At 48.4% G+C, this 16,579-nt stretch overlaps 1 protein-coding gene across 2 annotated transcripts in view; it reads right to left on the reverse strand.

Annotated features, from left to right (window-relative positions):
* Window positions 1–16,579, reverse strand: part of Sfxn5 (sideroflexin 5) — a 121,215-nt gene that overhangs the window by 75,532 nt on the left and 29,104 nt on the right. For both annotated transcript variants that reach the window (XM_057779024.1, XM_057778260.1), the window contains exons 3-5: window positions 10,524–10,601; window positions 1,755–1,781; window positions 1,225–1,279 (exon numbers count right to left, since the gene is read on the reverse strand). In XM_057779024.1, coding sequence (XP_057635007.1) covers window positions 1,225–1,279; window positions 1,755–1,781; window positions 10,524–10,601 — 160 coding nt within the window. The remainder of the gene's footprint in view (window positions 1–1,224; window positions 1,280–1,754; window positions 1,782–10,523; window positions 10,602–16,579) is intronic.

A 16,579-nucleotide genomic window follows, 5' to 3' on the forward strand; every position in this document is an offset into this window, starting at 1 on the left:
GCCGAGTCTGTGAGGTCAGGCTGAGGCAGGTAGGATGTCCTCACCTGAGTGAGGTCTGCTGTTGCAGCCAGGTGGAGGCTTTTCAAGGCAGCAGACAGTAACCCTCGCAGCATTCTCATGAATCAATGGGTAAAATGGCCACGAGGAGATGGTAGCACACTGGTGTGAGTCTATCCCTCTGCAGGGTAACTTGGAGCAAAATCCATAACCTCTCAGATCAGGGGAAGAGCCCCCACCTCAACCTGAACAATTGTATTCCAAGTCCCAAGAGTGAATCACACAACATAGCCCTCTAACAACTACTAGATGGGGACTTTCTAGGGGCAGAAACTCATAACCCCCATGGGCATCGATTCCACAGAATGGGAGCCCTGCCTTGTCTATCCAGACAAGGGTCGTGAGTACACACTGCACACCGGCCAAAAGGGGAGGTTATTTAACAACAACGTCAGAGGACAGTGACTCCGTCTCAATGCTACAGCCTAGAACAGGGAGTAGACAGTGAGAAAAAGTGCATTGCCAGGGCTTGCCCAGGACAGGTGACATGAGGCTGCTATCAGGAAGGGGTTTGTGACTCAGTAGAGGCCAAAATCTACTGCAGAGGCCACAGCGCCACCCCAACCACACAGGGGGGAAGGGAGGCAGGTGTGAGCCTGGCCAGTGTCTAACAGGGTGGAGCTAACATGAGCAGGTGGACAAGAGTGTGGCTGTATGTGTGACAGGCTATGCCCTTCTCTGGTGCTGTGCTGTGACTACGGCCTCCAAAATGAAATATTCATTTCTGGAGGAAGGGAGCTCAGAAGATGGCGGTACTTGAACCACGGCATAGAATGCTCAGAAAGTTCTAAGATGCCCAGGGGCCTCTCCGAGGCTGTAGGAGCTCTAGACACTTGCTGACGAGTCTCTTCAGGTGGAGCAAGGTGCAAGGTGATCAGGGAGTGCCAGGGATGCAGCTGTCGTAGGTGCCACCTATGCTGGGATGGGATTTGGGGTAATGCTCTTGCCTGAGAGCCAGAAATGCTCCTTTAAGTAACCCTGATAAAACTTGGCTCACCAAGAGATTTGAGTGCACTGTTTCTTTGGGAGTCATCAGTCCCCTTTCTGGGGTGAATAGATTTCTTTCATATCTTCCCAGGAAAGGTCATATAATATCTGAGCATGTGACTACTCTTAGCGGGGGCCACAGCCAGCACTCCAAGCTGGGCAGAACCAGGAGGAGCTCACCTGACATTCTGAAAGGCATGAAGATCTTCTCATTGGTGTCCGGGTGTAGGATAGCCTGATGGTGGGGAGAGGAGATGGGAAAGGAACAGGCAGAGGATTAAGGATGAGAGTTAGGACAGCTTCCCCAAGATGACCCTCCCACCAGTGACTCGGCACTGCTCTGGACAGTTGGTTTTCACCACTTCAGGATCAAGGAAAATCAAACATGAGCCATGGTCAGCGTCCTCCTCCTTACCCATCCTCCAAGCCCATGGGGGCCAAGACTGTGCCCACCTTGAAGTCTCCTTGCCCTGGCCTGGCACAGACCCAGACTTGGTGGACAGAACCCAGAGTTTCTTTTCTTGAAACTCCCAGAGTTCCTGGGATGAGGCCAGTAAGGCCAGAACGGGATGCTGGGAGGAAGGAAGGGGTGAGGAGAGGCTGGGTACCCATTAGTCATGGAATTAGGGCTTCTGTTAGACCCCTGGGACAGGGAAAGGAGGGGTCCAGGAAAGCACAGAGGAGAAAAAAGAAAACCAGAACTAGATTACCTGTTTGATTTTCTGGGCACTCCAGAGCTGGAAGAGAGAGAGAGAGAAATAAGAAGTTTAAGTTCTCTGGGCCATGCTTTCTTTTAATTTTTTTATTGTTTTAAGATTTATTTTTATTTATGAGTATATATGTATGTTATCTGTGTGAGTATATGCCACATGTGTGTATACCTGTAGAGGTCAGAAGAGAACTTCTGATCCCTGGAGCTGGAGTTACAGACAGTTACAGTTATGAGCTGCCCAGTGTGTGAGCTGGGAGCTGAACTCAAGTCCTCTAGGAAAACAGCCAGTGTTCAAGCCACTGAACCACCTCTCCAGCCTCCAATTTATTGATTTTTGAGACAGGCTATCCCATAGCCTATCCTGGCCTCAACCTCAATACAATGACCCCGAATTCGTGGCCCTCCTGGAGCTTCCACTTCCAGGGTATTCAGGTTAAGGTGGTCCACCATGCCTTTAGGGGGTCCTGAGGATGGACCTCAGGGCTTTGAGCATGCTAGGCAAGAGACTACCAAAAGGGTTACATCCTTAGCCCACCCTTTGCTTTCCTTCTTTTTGCTAAATAAAAAAATTTTAATTAGCCCATCTTCATTATGACAGTCATGCATATATGTCCTTGTACCTGGCCAGTGCCATGCTTCCTAACCAAGGGAATCTCGAGACAAGGTCTCCTTTAGCACAGGATGCCTTTGAACACCTGATCTTCCTGTCTCTACTCCCAAGGGCTGGGGCCACGGGTGGGTACCATTAGAACGTGTACTTTTTGAATCAAGCAAACATGACAAGAAAAGATCAACACTGGATAAAATCGTAGCCTGTGGAAAGATGACTGATCTGGGTGCCTGTGATCCCAGCAACTCAGGAGGTAGAGCCAGAACGATCAGGAGTTCAAGACCAGCCTGAGATACTTGAGACCCTATTTCAAATTGATGTTTGAAATACCTAAATGAAAAAGATCCTTTCTCAGTGAGCCTGGATATGTACACATACAGAAAGAATTCAGAGGAAAAAAGACAACTCAGGAACTAAAGCAAACTTTGAAAATCCTGCAGTATCTTTAGAGAAAGACAGGATGGAACAAGGAAAAGAGGAGGGGACAAATCCTCGCTCTACCATTTCCTGGATGGGAAGCTAGGCTGCCTGCCTGTCTGCCTGCCTGTCTGCCTTTTCCTGTTTCTTCTGTCATTCTTCTTTTCTTTTAAAAATATTTATTTTTAGTTATGTGTATATGTGTACATGGGGAATGTATGTGTGTATGAGTGCAGGTGTCCACAGAAGCCAGAAGAGGGCGCCAGATCCCTTGGCATTGAAGTTCTAAGCCATTGTGAACTTCCCAATATGGGCGCTGAGACTCAAACTCAGGTCTTCTGCAAGAGCAGGGTGTACCGTTAACTGTTGAGTCGTCGTTCCAGCCCCATGTTTTGTTTTGCTTCTCAAGACACGGTCTTATATATTCCAGACTGCTCTCCGACTCTCTGTATAGACCAGGATGGCCTTGAAATACTGACCCTCTTGCATAGCTAACTCAAAGCACTCTACCAACTGAGCTACATCCCCAACTAAGACTTCCGCACACAGGGGATGAAAGGGTGGCCAGTGAGCTGCGCGGATCCTCTTATCTCTGCATCTCCAGTGCCTGACACAAGATGTCTGCCGCCCTCTATGCCTGGCCTTTGCATGGGCGCTAGCGCGTCAGCTCAGGTCCTTACGCTTGCCTGGCAAGCACTTTACTGAATGAGCCATCTCCAAAACCCCCAGAACATCTTTATCTATTCTTTGCTCTTTTTATGCTTCTAGAATTCTGTCTTGTTCACATATTACCTTTTCAAAATTTATGTATGTGTATATGGCTGTAATGGGCAAGACTACTTACCCAGTATGCTCAAGACCCTGGGCTCACACTGTAGATTAATCAATTAGTTAATTAATATAATAAAGGCAACCACTAGAAAAAATAAACAATGTGCATTTATAATTTTTCATGAGTCAGGCTTAGTGGCACACACCTTTAATCACTGAAGGGCTCTCCAACAAGGCAAACACAGGCCCAAACATTGCAAACATGGGCCAACAGGTTTTGTCCTTTTACTCTTTTCTCTCCATTGCTAAAAACCATTAGATTACATTCCTTTAGCTAGCCCTCAAGGTCCATTCTCTTATTTGGCTACTGACTCATTCCTGAGACAAAACTCCAAGGTCCAACAATCAAAATTCACTGACTATATTGGCTAAACTGTCTAATAATGTCTTACCAGCTCACCCTGGAACAGACACCCTTTTCTCCCTAAAAACCCAGTCCTACAAGAAAGCTGCTGCTGCTGCTGCGGCTGGCTGGCTGGCTAGCTGCTTTTGCCCAATCCAGAGGTGTCCCCTCCCACCAAACCCTACCTTGCTTGCCCCTTTGGGGTAATAAATATCCTTTGTGCCAAGAACTTGGTGTCTGGGTGTACGGACTCCAAGGGACCAGGGGCTGTCCTCCCCTACAATCCCAGTACTCAGGAGGCAGAGGCAGGTGGATCTCTGTGAGTTCACAGCCAGCTTGTTCATAGTGATACCCTGTCTTGGGAGGAAGGAAGGAAGGAAGGAAGGAAGGAAGGAAGGAAGGAAGGAAGGAAGGAAGGAAGGAAGGAAGGAAGGAAGGAGAGAGAAAAAGAAAAAACAAGAAAAATGCTTTTGTTTTTATTCTTGTTTTGGTTTTAATGACAGAGGATGTCCAGCATCCAAGTCCTTTACTGACTCCTATGGTATATGGAAGATTAAATATCCAACAAAATCCCCATATCTAGAGAGCAACAGCTGGCTGGTGGCTGGCTGACCAGGTGGGGTCTGTGTGACTGAGCTAGAGATGTGATAGTACCTTTCCCAGGCCAGTGCTCCCCACCCTCGACTTTCTGCTCCCTCCTATGTGTCAGTCTCACAGATGCTAGCAGGACACCACGAGGGAGGGTAGAGTCACACCAGCCAAAACAAACATCCCCTCCCTTCTTAGCAGGTACTTTATTTCTGCCAAGAGCAAAGGGTCCAGCACTTTGGCTCTGGCACAGCCACCATGTTGCCTTGTACTCCTGGTTAAAATCCCACACACTTTCGTTTGTAATTTTTTTTTAAGTCAAAGCACACCTGTAACCCCAGCACTCAGGAGGCTGAGGCAGGAGGAGCCTGATTCCAGGCCAACCTTAGGTACACAGCAAGTTTCAGGTCAGCCTGGACTGCATGGAAAACAACTGTCTCCACAAGTCAGAAACAAATAAAAATTAACCAGAGCTGGGCATGCTGGCATATGCCTACTTAACCCCTGAATTCTAGAGACAGAGGAAAGAAGATCAGGAGTTCAAGGTCATCCCAGTCATCCTGGGCTACAGGAGACCCTGTCTCAAACAGCAGCAACAATAATCAGTCAGAAGAGGAATGAGGTGAACGGCATGCCCCCTTCCTGCCCGACCTACCACACCAACTCGAAAGGGCAGGTGAAGGACCCTGGGCTTTCAGTTTGGGTTGGGCTTTCCCCCACGACCTGCTGGACCCATGAACTGGATTCGGAAGAGGCAGCAGGTACTGCCCACAGAGAAAAAGCTGCAGTTCCTCAAGCCATGCATGGAAGGCCACGGCCACCCACATGGAGAGCCCAGGCCAGGGTCTTCCTAGATGCACAGGAGGCACCCTGACTCTGAACTGCACTCCCGGGTATAGCACTGACCGCCATTGTGCTCAGTGCCACACCCTCTGCACTTCTGGCTGAACATGGATCTATGCAGCCCTGACCCCGTGGGACGGACTGGCTTTAGGAACGACCCTGCAGGGATCTGAGAGTTGAGACTCCATTTGTTTGGCTCATTTGGAGAACAGGGACAAAAGGGCAGTGTGGGGAAGCCATCTGGGTGGCTGTGGCAGCACAGATTTACTGATTTCAGAAGTGGTCAGTGTCTCAGCTGAACCTGCCTCAGTCTCCAAGTGGAGACCAAAGCGGGGTGGGCTGGGGTCCTACAGGCTGCTAGGAGACAGGACACACCCCAGCACCCAGAGGGAGAACAATGGCCCCACCCCCAGTCTGGCTCGCTTACTTCCCCTCTGTCTCCTAGCAAGCTGCTTCTCTAAACCTCCTAAGGCAGCAAAGACAGAGCCTATTTAAAACAACCTCCAGAAGGTAATTAAACGGAGCCTGAAGGGGACCCTTCTGTACGGGAGGGACGCCTCCATTCAACAAACAAAAACCTTCCTAATTGATCAGTTGGGCCCATTGTATTATAGCGGCATCGTTAATTGTGTTGCCATGGTAACTCCCAGGTACCCTGTACCTATGCAAGCCTATGTGGGGTGAAGGGAGCCCCCAGTTCTACAGACACAGGAATAAAGAGGGATGTTCTGCCCGCTTTGCAGCCTTGAACCAGCAGCAGCTGTGGCTTCTTCACACTTGAAGCTTCTCTCCCAGTAGAGGTCAGGCCTTACAGAGGAACCCAGATTTGAATTCAAAGTCTCCACTGGCTCACTAGATGTGGGTGATTTACTTAACCTTTCTGAGCTTCCAATACCTCTTCCGTAATATGAAGACAGGGATATTTACTTTCATGTTTATTATAAAATTATTTATTTAGTGAGCAAATGTTTTGGTTTCTGTTGTTTTACTGTCGGCCCAAACTTTTTTTTCCCTGCGCGCATCTACTGCACACTAAGCACTAAAGATATCTCAGTGCAGAACAATACGGTGGCAGCTCCGTGGGCAGAATGCTGTCTTAGCACGCTCGAAGTCCTGGGTTCCATGTCAGCATCGCATACACCAGGTGTGTGGTCCACGCCTACAATCCCAGCACTCTGGAGGTGAGGCAGGAGTTCAAAGTCATTCTCAGCTACATACTGAGTTTAAAGCCAGCCTGGAACACGAGATCTGTGGTGCAGCAGCTTCCTCCAAACTATAACATTCATTCCAGGAGGAAGAAAGGACCATGAAACTCAAGAGGTAAACAAAAGGTCACATATCTGGGAAAGCAGAAACTTGGAAGATTCTAGGAGGTGTTTCTCAAGGATTATCGAAACAGAATATAACTGCTGGGGGAGAAGACTGGCCAAGCAGGCTGAGGGAGACTCTAGACTATGGAGCTCCTGCAAGTCAGGCATCATTCATTGGTGTGGCAATCATTTAAGAAGTCAACCGCCTGTGGAGAAGCTATCAGTTGTCCATGAGCAGAAGAGCAAGCGAAACTACAGGACCAAACCACCTCAGATGGCTCGGATGACTAAGCCCTCACTAGGTATCCAGGCAGCTCAGGACATCAGTAACAGCTGCAGGTCTCAGGGCCAGCTGCGGGCTTTTGACCCATCCACCTGCCAAAGGACCTTGGAGCAGACAGTGTGCAGGTGCAGAGAGCGAGACTACTGTCTGCTCCAAGTCTAAGAACTCTGTGGGGCTCTTCAGATGCCCCAGACGTGATGCCTGAGCAGAGCCATTTCTGAACAATTTCATACTGCCGTGAAGCCGATATGCCATCTCTGTGCCCTATATCTCCAGTCTGTGAAGGCCAGTGGCATGTGACTTCAATGACTGTGGCCGAGGGAAGCAAGCACTGTGACAGCCACCACACACAGCCCAATTGTTCAGGCTCTGAAGAGGGAGCTGCTGCTCTGGGGACCAGCGTGGCAGCTCACACCCGGAGTACCATGCCACCCAGCCACCAGATGGACCCATCAGGCACTACCACTGCCAGCCAGAATGCAGAAGCTCAGGAAACAGCTAAATGCCAAGCTCCAGGCCCTTCCCCCACTCCCAGGAGGCCAATAAGGGCTTTGGGGACAGAAAACAAAGCAGGCTGAAAAACAGGACAGCAGCTCTCAGCTCTCTGAGGGAGTAAGGAGAATAATGTGGCCTCTATCCCCAAACTCTGGGAGCAGAGAGAGGTCCCAAGAGGCCCAGCTCAGAGGGAATGGGCACGAGGGAGCTTAGACAGGCAATGGGCCAGAGTCAGGAAGTGGCCTTACTTCTCACAGGTACAAGGACACTAGAAGGGCTGGAGGTTCAGGTCCACCATGCAGACTCAATGCCAGCCAGAAACGACAGTACTGGGGAACAAGACTACAGCCTGCCTCCCTGCCAGGGCTGGAGGGCAAATACATCAAGACAGACAGACTTGCTTGACTGCCTAGGCTTCCTGTCTCACCGTTCCCTCAGGGCCCTGTGCGGGCTTTTAGCCAAGACACTGAGGTCACTTTGCCATGCTAGCATCTAGCACATCTGCCCTGTTCATTTCTTCTGGGGTGCTTCCTCCCCGGACCTTCAGCATAGCGTCTATCTCTGTCTGGACCAAACCCACCACAAATGTGCCTAGCTCATTCCTTTCTCACCCTTGCATGGACCCCTCCCAGCCCGCTCCCCCCTCACTAGCTGGCTTCTCATCAGCCAACCTCAAGTAGGAAAACTCTTCCAGGCCAGGTATTGTAGCATACACCTTTAATCTCAGCACCCAAGTGGCAAAGGTAGAAAGAGCTTTGTGAGATCGGGGCCAGCCTGATCTACATAATGTGTGCCAGGATTACATAGAGAGATCCTGTCTCAAAACACTAAAAAACAAAGGAAGGAATGGAGGAGGGAGGGATAAAGGGAGGGAAGGAAACAGAAAAAGAGAGAGGGGGAGAGGGAGGGAGGAAGCGGCCCTGAGTCTGGACAAGCTTCTGCTCCTGTTGACCTTCCACACCATCACTTTTCTTCACTGTCATTGTCTAGGGGTGGGGGTGGGGTATCCTATGAGGAAAGATCCTCACCCCGCTTCATCCTTGCTCTCTGTCTGTAGTGATGGGATGGAAGGGGAAGGAGGGCTGAGGAGACCTGAGTGGAGGACTTGGTTCAGTAGACCCTGGGTCAGTTCCTAGTACTTAGAAGTAGAGGAAAAGAGGGAACCTGAGTGGCAGTTTAAGATGTACATGTGGGACTCGGGAGATGACACTCTTGGGGATCCTCTTGGCCATACAAACATGAACACCTGAAATTGGATCCCCAACACCTGTGTAAAAACCTGATGAGACAGTGTACACTTGTGACCCCAGTGATGTAAGGGGTGAAGACTGGAGGATCCTTGAAGGGCAATGACCAATTATCATAGTCAGAGCCGAGTGGATCCTTGAGGAGTAATGGCCAACCATCACAGGGGGTGGCACTATTAGGAGGTGTAGCCTTGCTGAAGTAGGTGTGACTTTGTTGGAGGAAGTGTGTCTCAGTCTCTTCCTGTTGCCTTTGGATCGGGACATAGAATTCTTAGCTCCTTCTCCAGCACCATGTCTACCTGCATGCCATCATGCTTCCCACCATGATGACAATAGATTAAGCCTCTGAACTGTAAACCAGCCCCAATTAAATGTTTTCCTTTATAAAAGTTGACGTGGTCACAGCAATAGAAACCCTAACTGAGACAGCAACTTTCAGAAATATCAGAAATTAAATGGCATCAGAATCTCCAAAAGCCATACTATAAACCAGGAGAAAATAAGTAATGGTCTTCAAAATTATGAGGACTTTCTCACCCATCTCTCAGTTCCATCTGAGTGGGGACACATGTTTTTAAGGTGGATCTCTGCATCTCTGAGGCTAGCCTTGTCTCCATGGAGATTTTAGGACAGTCAGTGCTGCACAGTGAGACCCTATCTCAAAAAACGAGAACAAAAGCCTCCAAACATTTAAACATTCTTCTCTTCCACCCCTTTCGGGGAGCTACAAAAAGTATTTCATCATAACTATAGACACACAAAGAAAAGAAAGACCTGGGACTGGGTGGACTTAGGAAAGGGAAAATGGTAATACAGGGGCCTTCACATTAAAAGGAGGTAGTAAAATACCGAATGCAGAAGATACAGCTGTTTGGTCAAAAGTGAGACCCCAGTCCCCTGATACCCCTACATCTAAGGACTCTGGGATGATTGACTGAAAGCATCACCCTGGCCACTATCATCCATTTTGGGTCCCCTCCCCTGGGAGTTTCCTTGGTCTGAACTCCGCCTCCAGGAAAGCCTGCCAAATGCTGACTCCTCTCCAGGGAGGGTCAGGACTACTCCACAGGCTATTGAGGCTGCCGCCTAGAAAAGGAAGACGTGGTCTCCAGGGTTTCGCGTGGTCTCCCCTGATCTCTCTCCGTGCTTTCCCAGACACCCAGGAGCACTGCAGTAAACGTGGGCATCTTTTATTAGGTCTAATTTGGTCTGATTGGAATTATTGGCATTGGCAGAGAGGCTTGTCTTAAGGACTGTTCCTAACAACAGCAAGAGCTAGAAATGGAACAAAGTTCATCAGTGAAAAACACAGACAATAATTAACTCCAGATAAAACATAAAGTTGAAAAAAAACAGCCATGGTACAAACAACTTGACTGTTCAGAAAATGTTATTTAATAATCGGAATGCCATGACAGCTGGAACACAGCTCTCACACCATGATTCAATGTGTGAGGAGGGGAGGTACTAGAAGGAAGATGTTCTGTAAGTAGTGAAGGACAAGGGGCAAGTCCTCAGCGATCTCACCTGCCAGTGCTGAGTAGGAGAACAGGCAGTTCAGGGGACAGACACAGACTTACACCTGAGATGCGGCTACGAGGAGAAATAGGACTGGGCCGTGACAACTCAACGCTTTGGTCTTTTTAACAAGGGCCTTTTTGAACTATGTGTAAATATTTCTTTGAAAAATATGTAATTAAGTTTGGAAATAAAGTATGTGAACAAAAAGAAACATGTTGGCACATTACCCACAAGATTTGGGATCCCTCCTCTGGCCCCTGCTACCCCCGGCAGAGGTACCTGTTCATTGGTAACTCCTGGACGTAGGGTGCCGTGCTTGTAGTCCTCCAACAGCTGCACGGCCTCTCTGAGACGTTTCTGTGGAGGAAAGAGAAGAGACACTGTGTGGCATCAGACAGGTACTTCTTACAGCACCTTCAACCAGAGTGACAGTGTTCACAGTGAGTGACCACAGCCCTCAGAATACGCATGAAACAGTAGAAGGATCTGGCCTATGTCCTCCCACAGAGACCTGCCTCAACAGCCATGCTGTGATACACAACAGATCAGACCAGCCCACCCAAAAACTGAAGTAAAATTCAGAGATGGTTTTGTCAGTAAAATGCTTGCAAGCACAAGGACCTGGGTTCAATCCCCAGACAGCACTAAAAATGAAAGCGAGGTAGTGCATACTTGCAATCCCAGAGCCAGAGGGGTTGAAACAGGATTCCTGGGGCTCGCTGGCCAGACAACATAGCCCACTAGGTAAGCTCCAGGTCAACAGAGATCCTGTCTCAAAACAAAAAGGTCAACTGTACCGAGGGAAACCACACGGGTTGACCTCTAACCTCCACACCCATGTGCATGTACACACACACACATGCACGCACACACACACACAGAGACGTGAAGTAAGGACTGGGGTGTAACTCAGGGCCAGACCATTTGCTGCACAAGCTTTAGGCTCTGAGTTTCACCCCCAACAATGAGGAGGGAAAATGACACCAAACCAAGCAAGCATTTCCTGGCCACATCCAGGGTGATTTCCAGGTGAGAACAAAATGGCCAAGCAGTATAACGTCATTCACTGGACCAAACACACACAGAGACATGCAGACATACAGACATGCATGAAGGGACAGCAGGTACAAGGTTTTTCTAGGAGTATATTTATGTGCTTATGAAAATTAAAAAAAAAAAAAAGCAGGCCCACCAAGTTCATAACAGAGCAACTTTTAATTTGGAGGAAAAAAAGGACCAAGGCTGACATGGGTCAGGAAAAACTTAACTTCAGCTGCAACACCAAACGTTTTTATTAAGTGGATATAATCACATTGCACTTCCACGATTTATTTTTATCATTTAAAAAATACAGGCAGAAGTCTGGCAAAATGGCTCAGTACATAAAAGTGATTGTAGCTAAGTCTGTCTGCCTGTGTTCAGTCCCTGAAATCCAAGCAGAAGAAGGGAGAGAACCAGTTCTCGCCAGCTGTCCCCTGAATGCCACACATGCACGGAGGCATGTGAACACCACACACACACACACACACACAATCAAAATTAGTGAATAAAATTAAAAAATTAGTGACAGATTTACCTATTCAAGTAACTCTTAGAAGCAACCCAGGCGATAGAAGTGGCTTTCATTCACCAAGAGACTGGGATAAAGACAACAGCGCCTACACATGGCCAAGACTACACACAGACAACTAATAAAAGCCTAGATACATAAAGTGAACTATACACACCCAGTAAAAATAAAAACCTCACACAATAATTCTCCAGGAGTGGTGGTGTCCGCCTGCAATACCAGTATTAGAGGCAGAGAATCATGAGTTCCAACCCAGTTTGGGCTACAGACTAAGTTCCAAGCCAGTGTACACTAGACAGTGATACTATCTCAAAAGGCGGCAAACAAGCCAGATGCTACGGCACACATTTTTAAATGCCAGCACTCAGGAAGCAGAGGCAGGCAGATGGCTGTGAGTTCGCTGCTAGCCTGGTCTACAGAGTGAGGCTACAAAGATCCCTTGAGGCAGGGAGAGAGAATGATAAATTACGTACACCTAACACCAGAACTTGTAAGGTAGAGTCGGAAGGATCAGGAGTTCAAACCAGCTTTGGTTACGTGGCAGAATCTGAATACAGCCTGGTCTACACAAGAAACCAAATGAAGGGAAGGGGAAGGAGGGGGAGGAAGATACGGGGGGAGGGAGGGAGGACGGGGGAGAGGGGAGAATATACAGCAATTTTAAAAGTAAAAGGAGTAAGCTGGCAGGGTAGTGTGCAGTACAGGCTACAGGTAGTAGCCTGTAATCCAGGCACTGTAGAGGTGGAGGCAGGAGCATCAAAAGATCAGGTCGGTTACACAGCAAGTTCAAGACCAGCCTGTGTTATATGAGATCCATATATAAAAACAATGACTACCTTGCCACATAGATGACTCTCACTGGCATAATGGACACTCTAAGGATAGTCACCCATTATCCCAATGTCCCAGAGTCTTCTAGAATATTTCCATATCCAAGTCTAGCAATAAAATGTATGTACCCTCACTTTGATTCCAGACAGACTTTGTGACTATCTCGACACACAGAAGGTGGTAGATAAAAGGAGGTATTACCTAAGGCTAGACCATAAAGTCTTACAATTTCACCTCGCTCTCAGGATGGTTGTCCCTCTCTTAGAAGCAGCCACCATGCTGCAAGGGAGCCCGATCAGCTCAGGAAAGACCCACACGCTCCGGCAGTAAGCCCTTAGCGCACTGCTCCAGCTGAGCTGCTCACCAACAACAGCACACACATGGCCGCCACATTCTTTCCTTCATCTGAATTTGCTTTCACCCCCACCTGCATGAGCCCCTCTTTTCCAAAGACATGAGCAATTTATGATGTTCAAAGACTATGCCATGATGTTTAAAGCACAGGGATTGGTGGACACACCTGTAATCCTAGCACTTGGGAGGTGAAGGAAGGAGGATCAGAAGTCCATGGCCAGCCTGGGCTACACAGTGAGCTACAGGACAGCCTGGGCTACAACAGTGAGACCCCGCTTCACAAGACAACAAAGACTGGAAGCTGGAGAGATGGCTCGGTGGTTAAGCAAACACACTGCTTCTGCAGAGGACACAAGTTTGAGTCCCAGCACCCACATCAGAGGGCTAACCTGCAGCTCCAGTTCCAGAGGATCTAAGGATCTCTTCTGGCCTCCATGGTGGCACATGCCTGGGATCCCAGCACTCAAGAGGCTGAGGCAGGAGGATCAAGTTTGAGTCCAAAAGAAGATTTAAAAAAAAAAAAAAAAGGAAAACAAAGAAATCAGAAGAGGCAGGAAAGCGTAAAAAACCTCATTTCCAACCACGGTACACAACACCAAGATAACCACAGCAAATCTTAACTTTTATTCTAGACTTGGAATGGTTTTTCTGTGTCCTTTGTTTTTGTTTTGTTTGTGTTTTAGGAGAGTTTCACTTTGTAGCCCAGGCTAACCTAGATCTCACCCCCTGTCTCAACTCCCCAAGTGCTGGGTCAAGAGGTGTGCACCACCACAATAGGCCTTGTGTTTCAGGAAAATTGGATCACATTGTATTTAATTCGCTTAAGGCAGCGTAAGGAGTAGAGTGAGGGAGTTAGCACTTGAACCAAGTTTCATTAAACCTTTGCCAGGCACCCCTGACCCCCAGTTCCCCAAAACCTCCTAGAGGTGCTCAGGTTCCCCAAGTCTGGATGGCTTCCTCCTGCTGCCTGGGCCTCTTTGAACCTGGACAATCACGCTCTACTTTCTCCTGAAATGCGGTGAAAAGCCCTGAATTCTCGTTATTTCTCCCACCCCAGGGATTCTCCTGGGTTCCTATAACAACCTGGCCAGATTCCATCTCATTTGACACAGTCATCAAAGGCAGCCTCAAGCCAAAAGAATCAGTTCCATTAAAGCCCTGAGCTTGGCAAAGAGTGTAAGGGAGGAGAGCCAGAGTTCCTGCAGACAGGCCTGAGGGCCCAGAAGGGAAGACAGCCAGAGGAACCTGTTCGCTCTGGACCTCTAGGCTGGAGCTGACCTAACTAAGCTTTGCTCAGAGGTCCTGTGGGCTGGACATGGCCACAGTCACCTGTGTGGACAGGCCACAAGAGCTGGTCACTCTGGGGATTTTTTCAGAAAGGCTTGGTGCTCACAAGAAATGTGTCCCTGTTACGCCCTGCTCCCCAGCCACTGTATTATGGTGCTTGGCAAAAGGCCCTTGAGGAGAAGGATGCTGGGAGGTCAGCGCTGGGTGAGCCTGGCAGGAAGTCTTTTTAACCAGGAACAAACAGGCAGCCCCTGAATGGAAAAGCTCCGAGGGGCCCAGCTGGCTCAGGGGATGCTGCTGGGCTGTGGCCCCTGCTGAAGCCCCAGGCTGGGAGCAGCCTGGCCAGTGATGCTGCTTCCCAGTTCCCCATCACCAACCTGCCCACAGCCAGCTCATAGCCCAGAGGAGAAACTACTAATGCTCTGCTAAATGGACATTGTCTAAATTCCTATCTACCTGTATATTAGTGCAGACTTCATCAAAGGCGTTTCTTTGTACAGTGGAGGTTTAATTAAATCTCTTTAATTTAATTTAATTGAAATCTTACAACTGGTCTAAATGCAGAGAATGAGTGTCTGTGGAGGGCTCAACCATAATCTGTGGATTGCTCAGCCATAACTGGGACATCTGTGTCAAGCCCCAGCCCCAAAGCTCAGGGCCTATCGCTGAAGAAGAGGCAGAAGGAGCCAGAAGTTAGGGAGGAAGGGGACAAAGCAGTGTCTTCTTGACATGACAGGACACTGCCTTCCTGACTTACAGCAGTCTGAGCCTGCACGAGACCTGCACAAGATGAAGCCAGTCAACACTCCAGCCTGGAGCTGGGGAGGAACTCGTGAGCCCCAACCCCTAGCAGAAGAGTTACTGATAGTTGATGGCTCCCGAGAAAGGGGGAGTCCATTTTCTTTGAGGCTGTGACCTGTGTAAGCTGACCATGCTCCAGTGAATGATCCCACACCTGAGTGGCTGAGCAGCGTATTGGAATCAGTGGGTTATTTTTTGTTTGGGTTTGGTTTTTGGTTTTCAAGACAAGGTTTGCTGTTTGGCTCTGGCTGTCCTACAACTTGCTTTGTAGACCAAGCTGGCCTCAAACTCAGAGATCCACCTGCCCCTGAGTGCTGGGATTAAAGGCATGCGCCACTACCACCCTGCAATTTAAAAAAAAAAAAAAAAGATATATAGAGACTGTGATGGTTTGAATGAGACAGGCCCACAATAGGCTTATAGATTTGCATATTTAGTGCCCAGTTGGTGAACTCTTTGGAAAGATTAGGAGATGTGGCCTTGCAGGAGGAAATGTATCCCTGGGAGTAGACTTTGAAGTTTCAAAATCCGCACGAGGCCCAGCGTCTCCTCTCTCTGCTGTGTATCAGGATGCAGAGCTCTCAGCTATCACGCCAGAACCACGCCTGCCTGTACACCGCCATGCTTCCACTAGAATGATGGACTGGCTCTCTGGAACTGTAAGCAAGCCCCAGTTAAATGCTTTTCTTTTAAGAGTTTCCTTGGGAGCTGGAGAAATGGCTCAGTGGTTAAGAGAATTGACTGCTCTTCTAGAGAATCCCGGTTCAAGTCCTGGTACCCACTTGGCAGCTCACAACTGTCTGTGACTCCAAGGTCTGACACCCTCACACAGACATACACGCAGGCCAAACACCAATGCACATAAGATAAAAATAAATAAATTCTTTTTAAAAAAGAGAGTTTCTTAGTCTTGGAGTCTCTTTGCAATAACAGAACAGTGACTAAGACAGAAGATGAGGTTGGGAGGATGTGGGGGTGGATCTTGGAGGAGTTACGTAGAAGAGTTGGGGATGAATATAATCAAACTACATTGAATGCATGTATGAAGTTCTCAAAGAATAAAAATATTTTCTCTTCTATCAGGTTCAGTGTGTTCGGACTGATATTGAGGTCTTTAATCCATGGTCCTTGGACTTCCCACAGGGCAGGGAACTCCGATTGCTCTTAGGGCTGACGAGGGAGGGGGACTTGACCGGGGGAGGGGGAGGGAAATGGGAGGCGGTGGTGGGGAGGAGGCAGAAATCTTTAATAAATAAATAAATAAGTAGAATAAAAATATTGCATTTTCATTTTTATTTTTCAGGCAGGGCCTCGCTACATAACCCTGACTGTCCTTGGAACTCAGTATGTAGACCAGGCTGGCTTCAAACTCACAGAGATCCAGAATAATCTTTCCTGGCATCACAACTCATTTCCAGGTAACATGCAAACTTCTCTGTAACTGTGTGACGGCCATGCTTGGTGGTCAACTTGGCTACATCTGGAATTAACC

This window comes from Chionomys nivalis, chromosome 1 (assembly GCF_950005125.1).
Source record: "Chionomys nivalis chromosome 1, mChiNiv1.1, whole genome shotgun sequence".
In the NCBI taxonomy this organism is placed as follows: Eukaryota; Metazoa; Chordata; class Mammalia; order Rodentia; family Cricetidae; genus Chionomys; species Chionomys nivalis.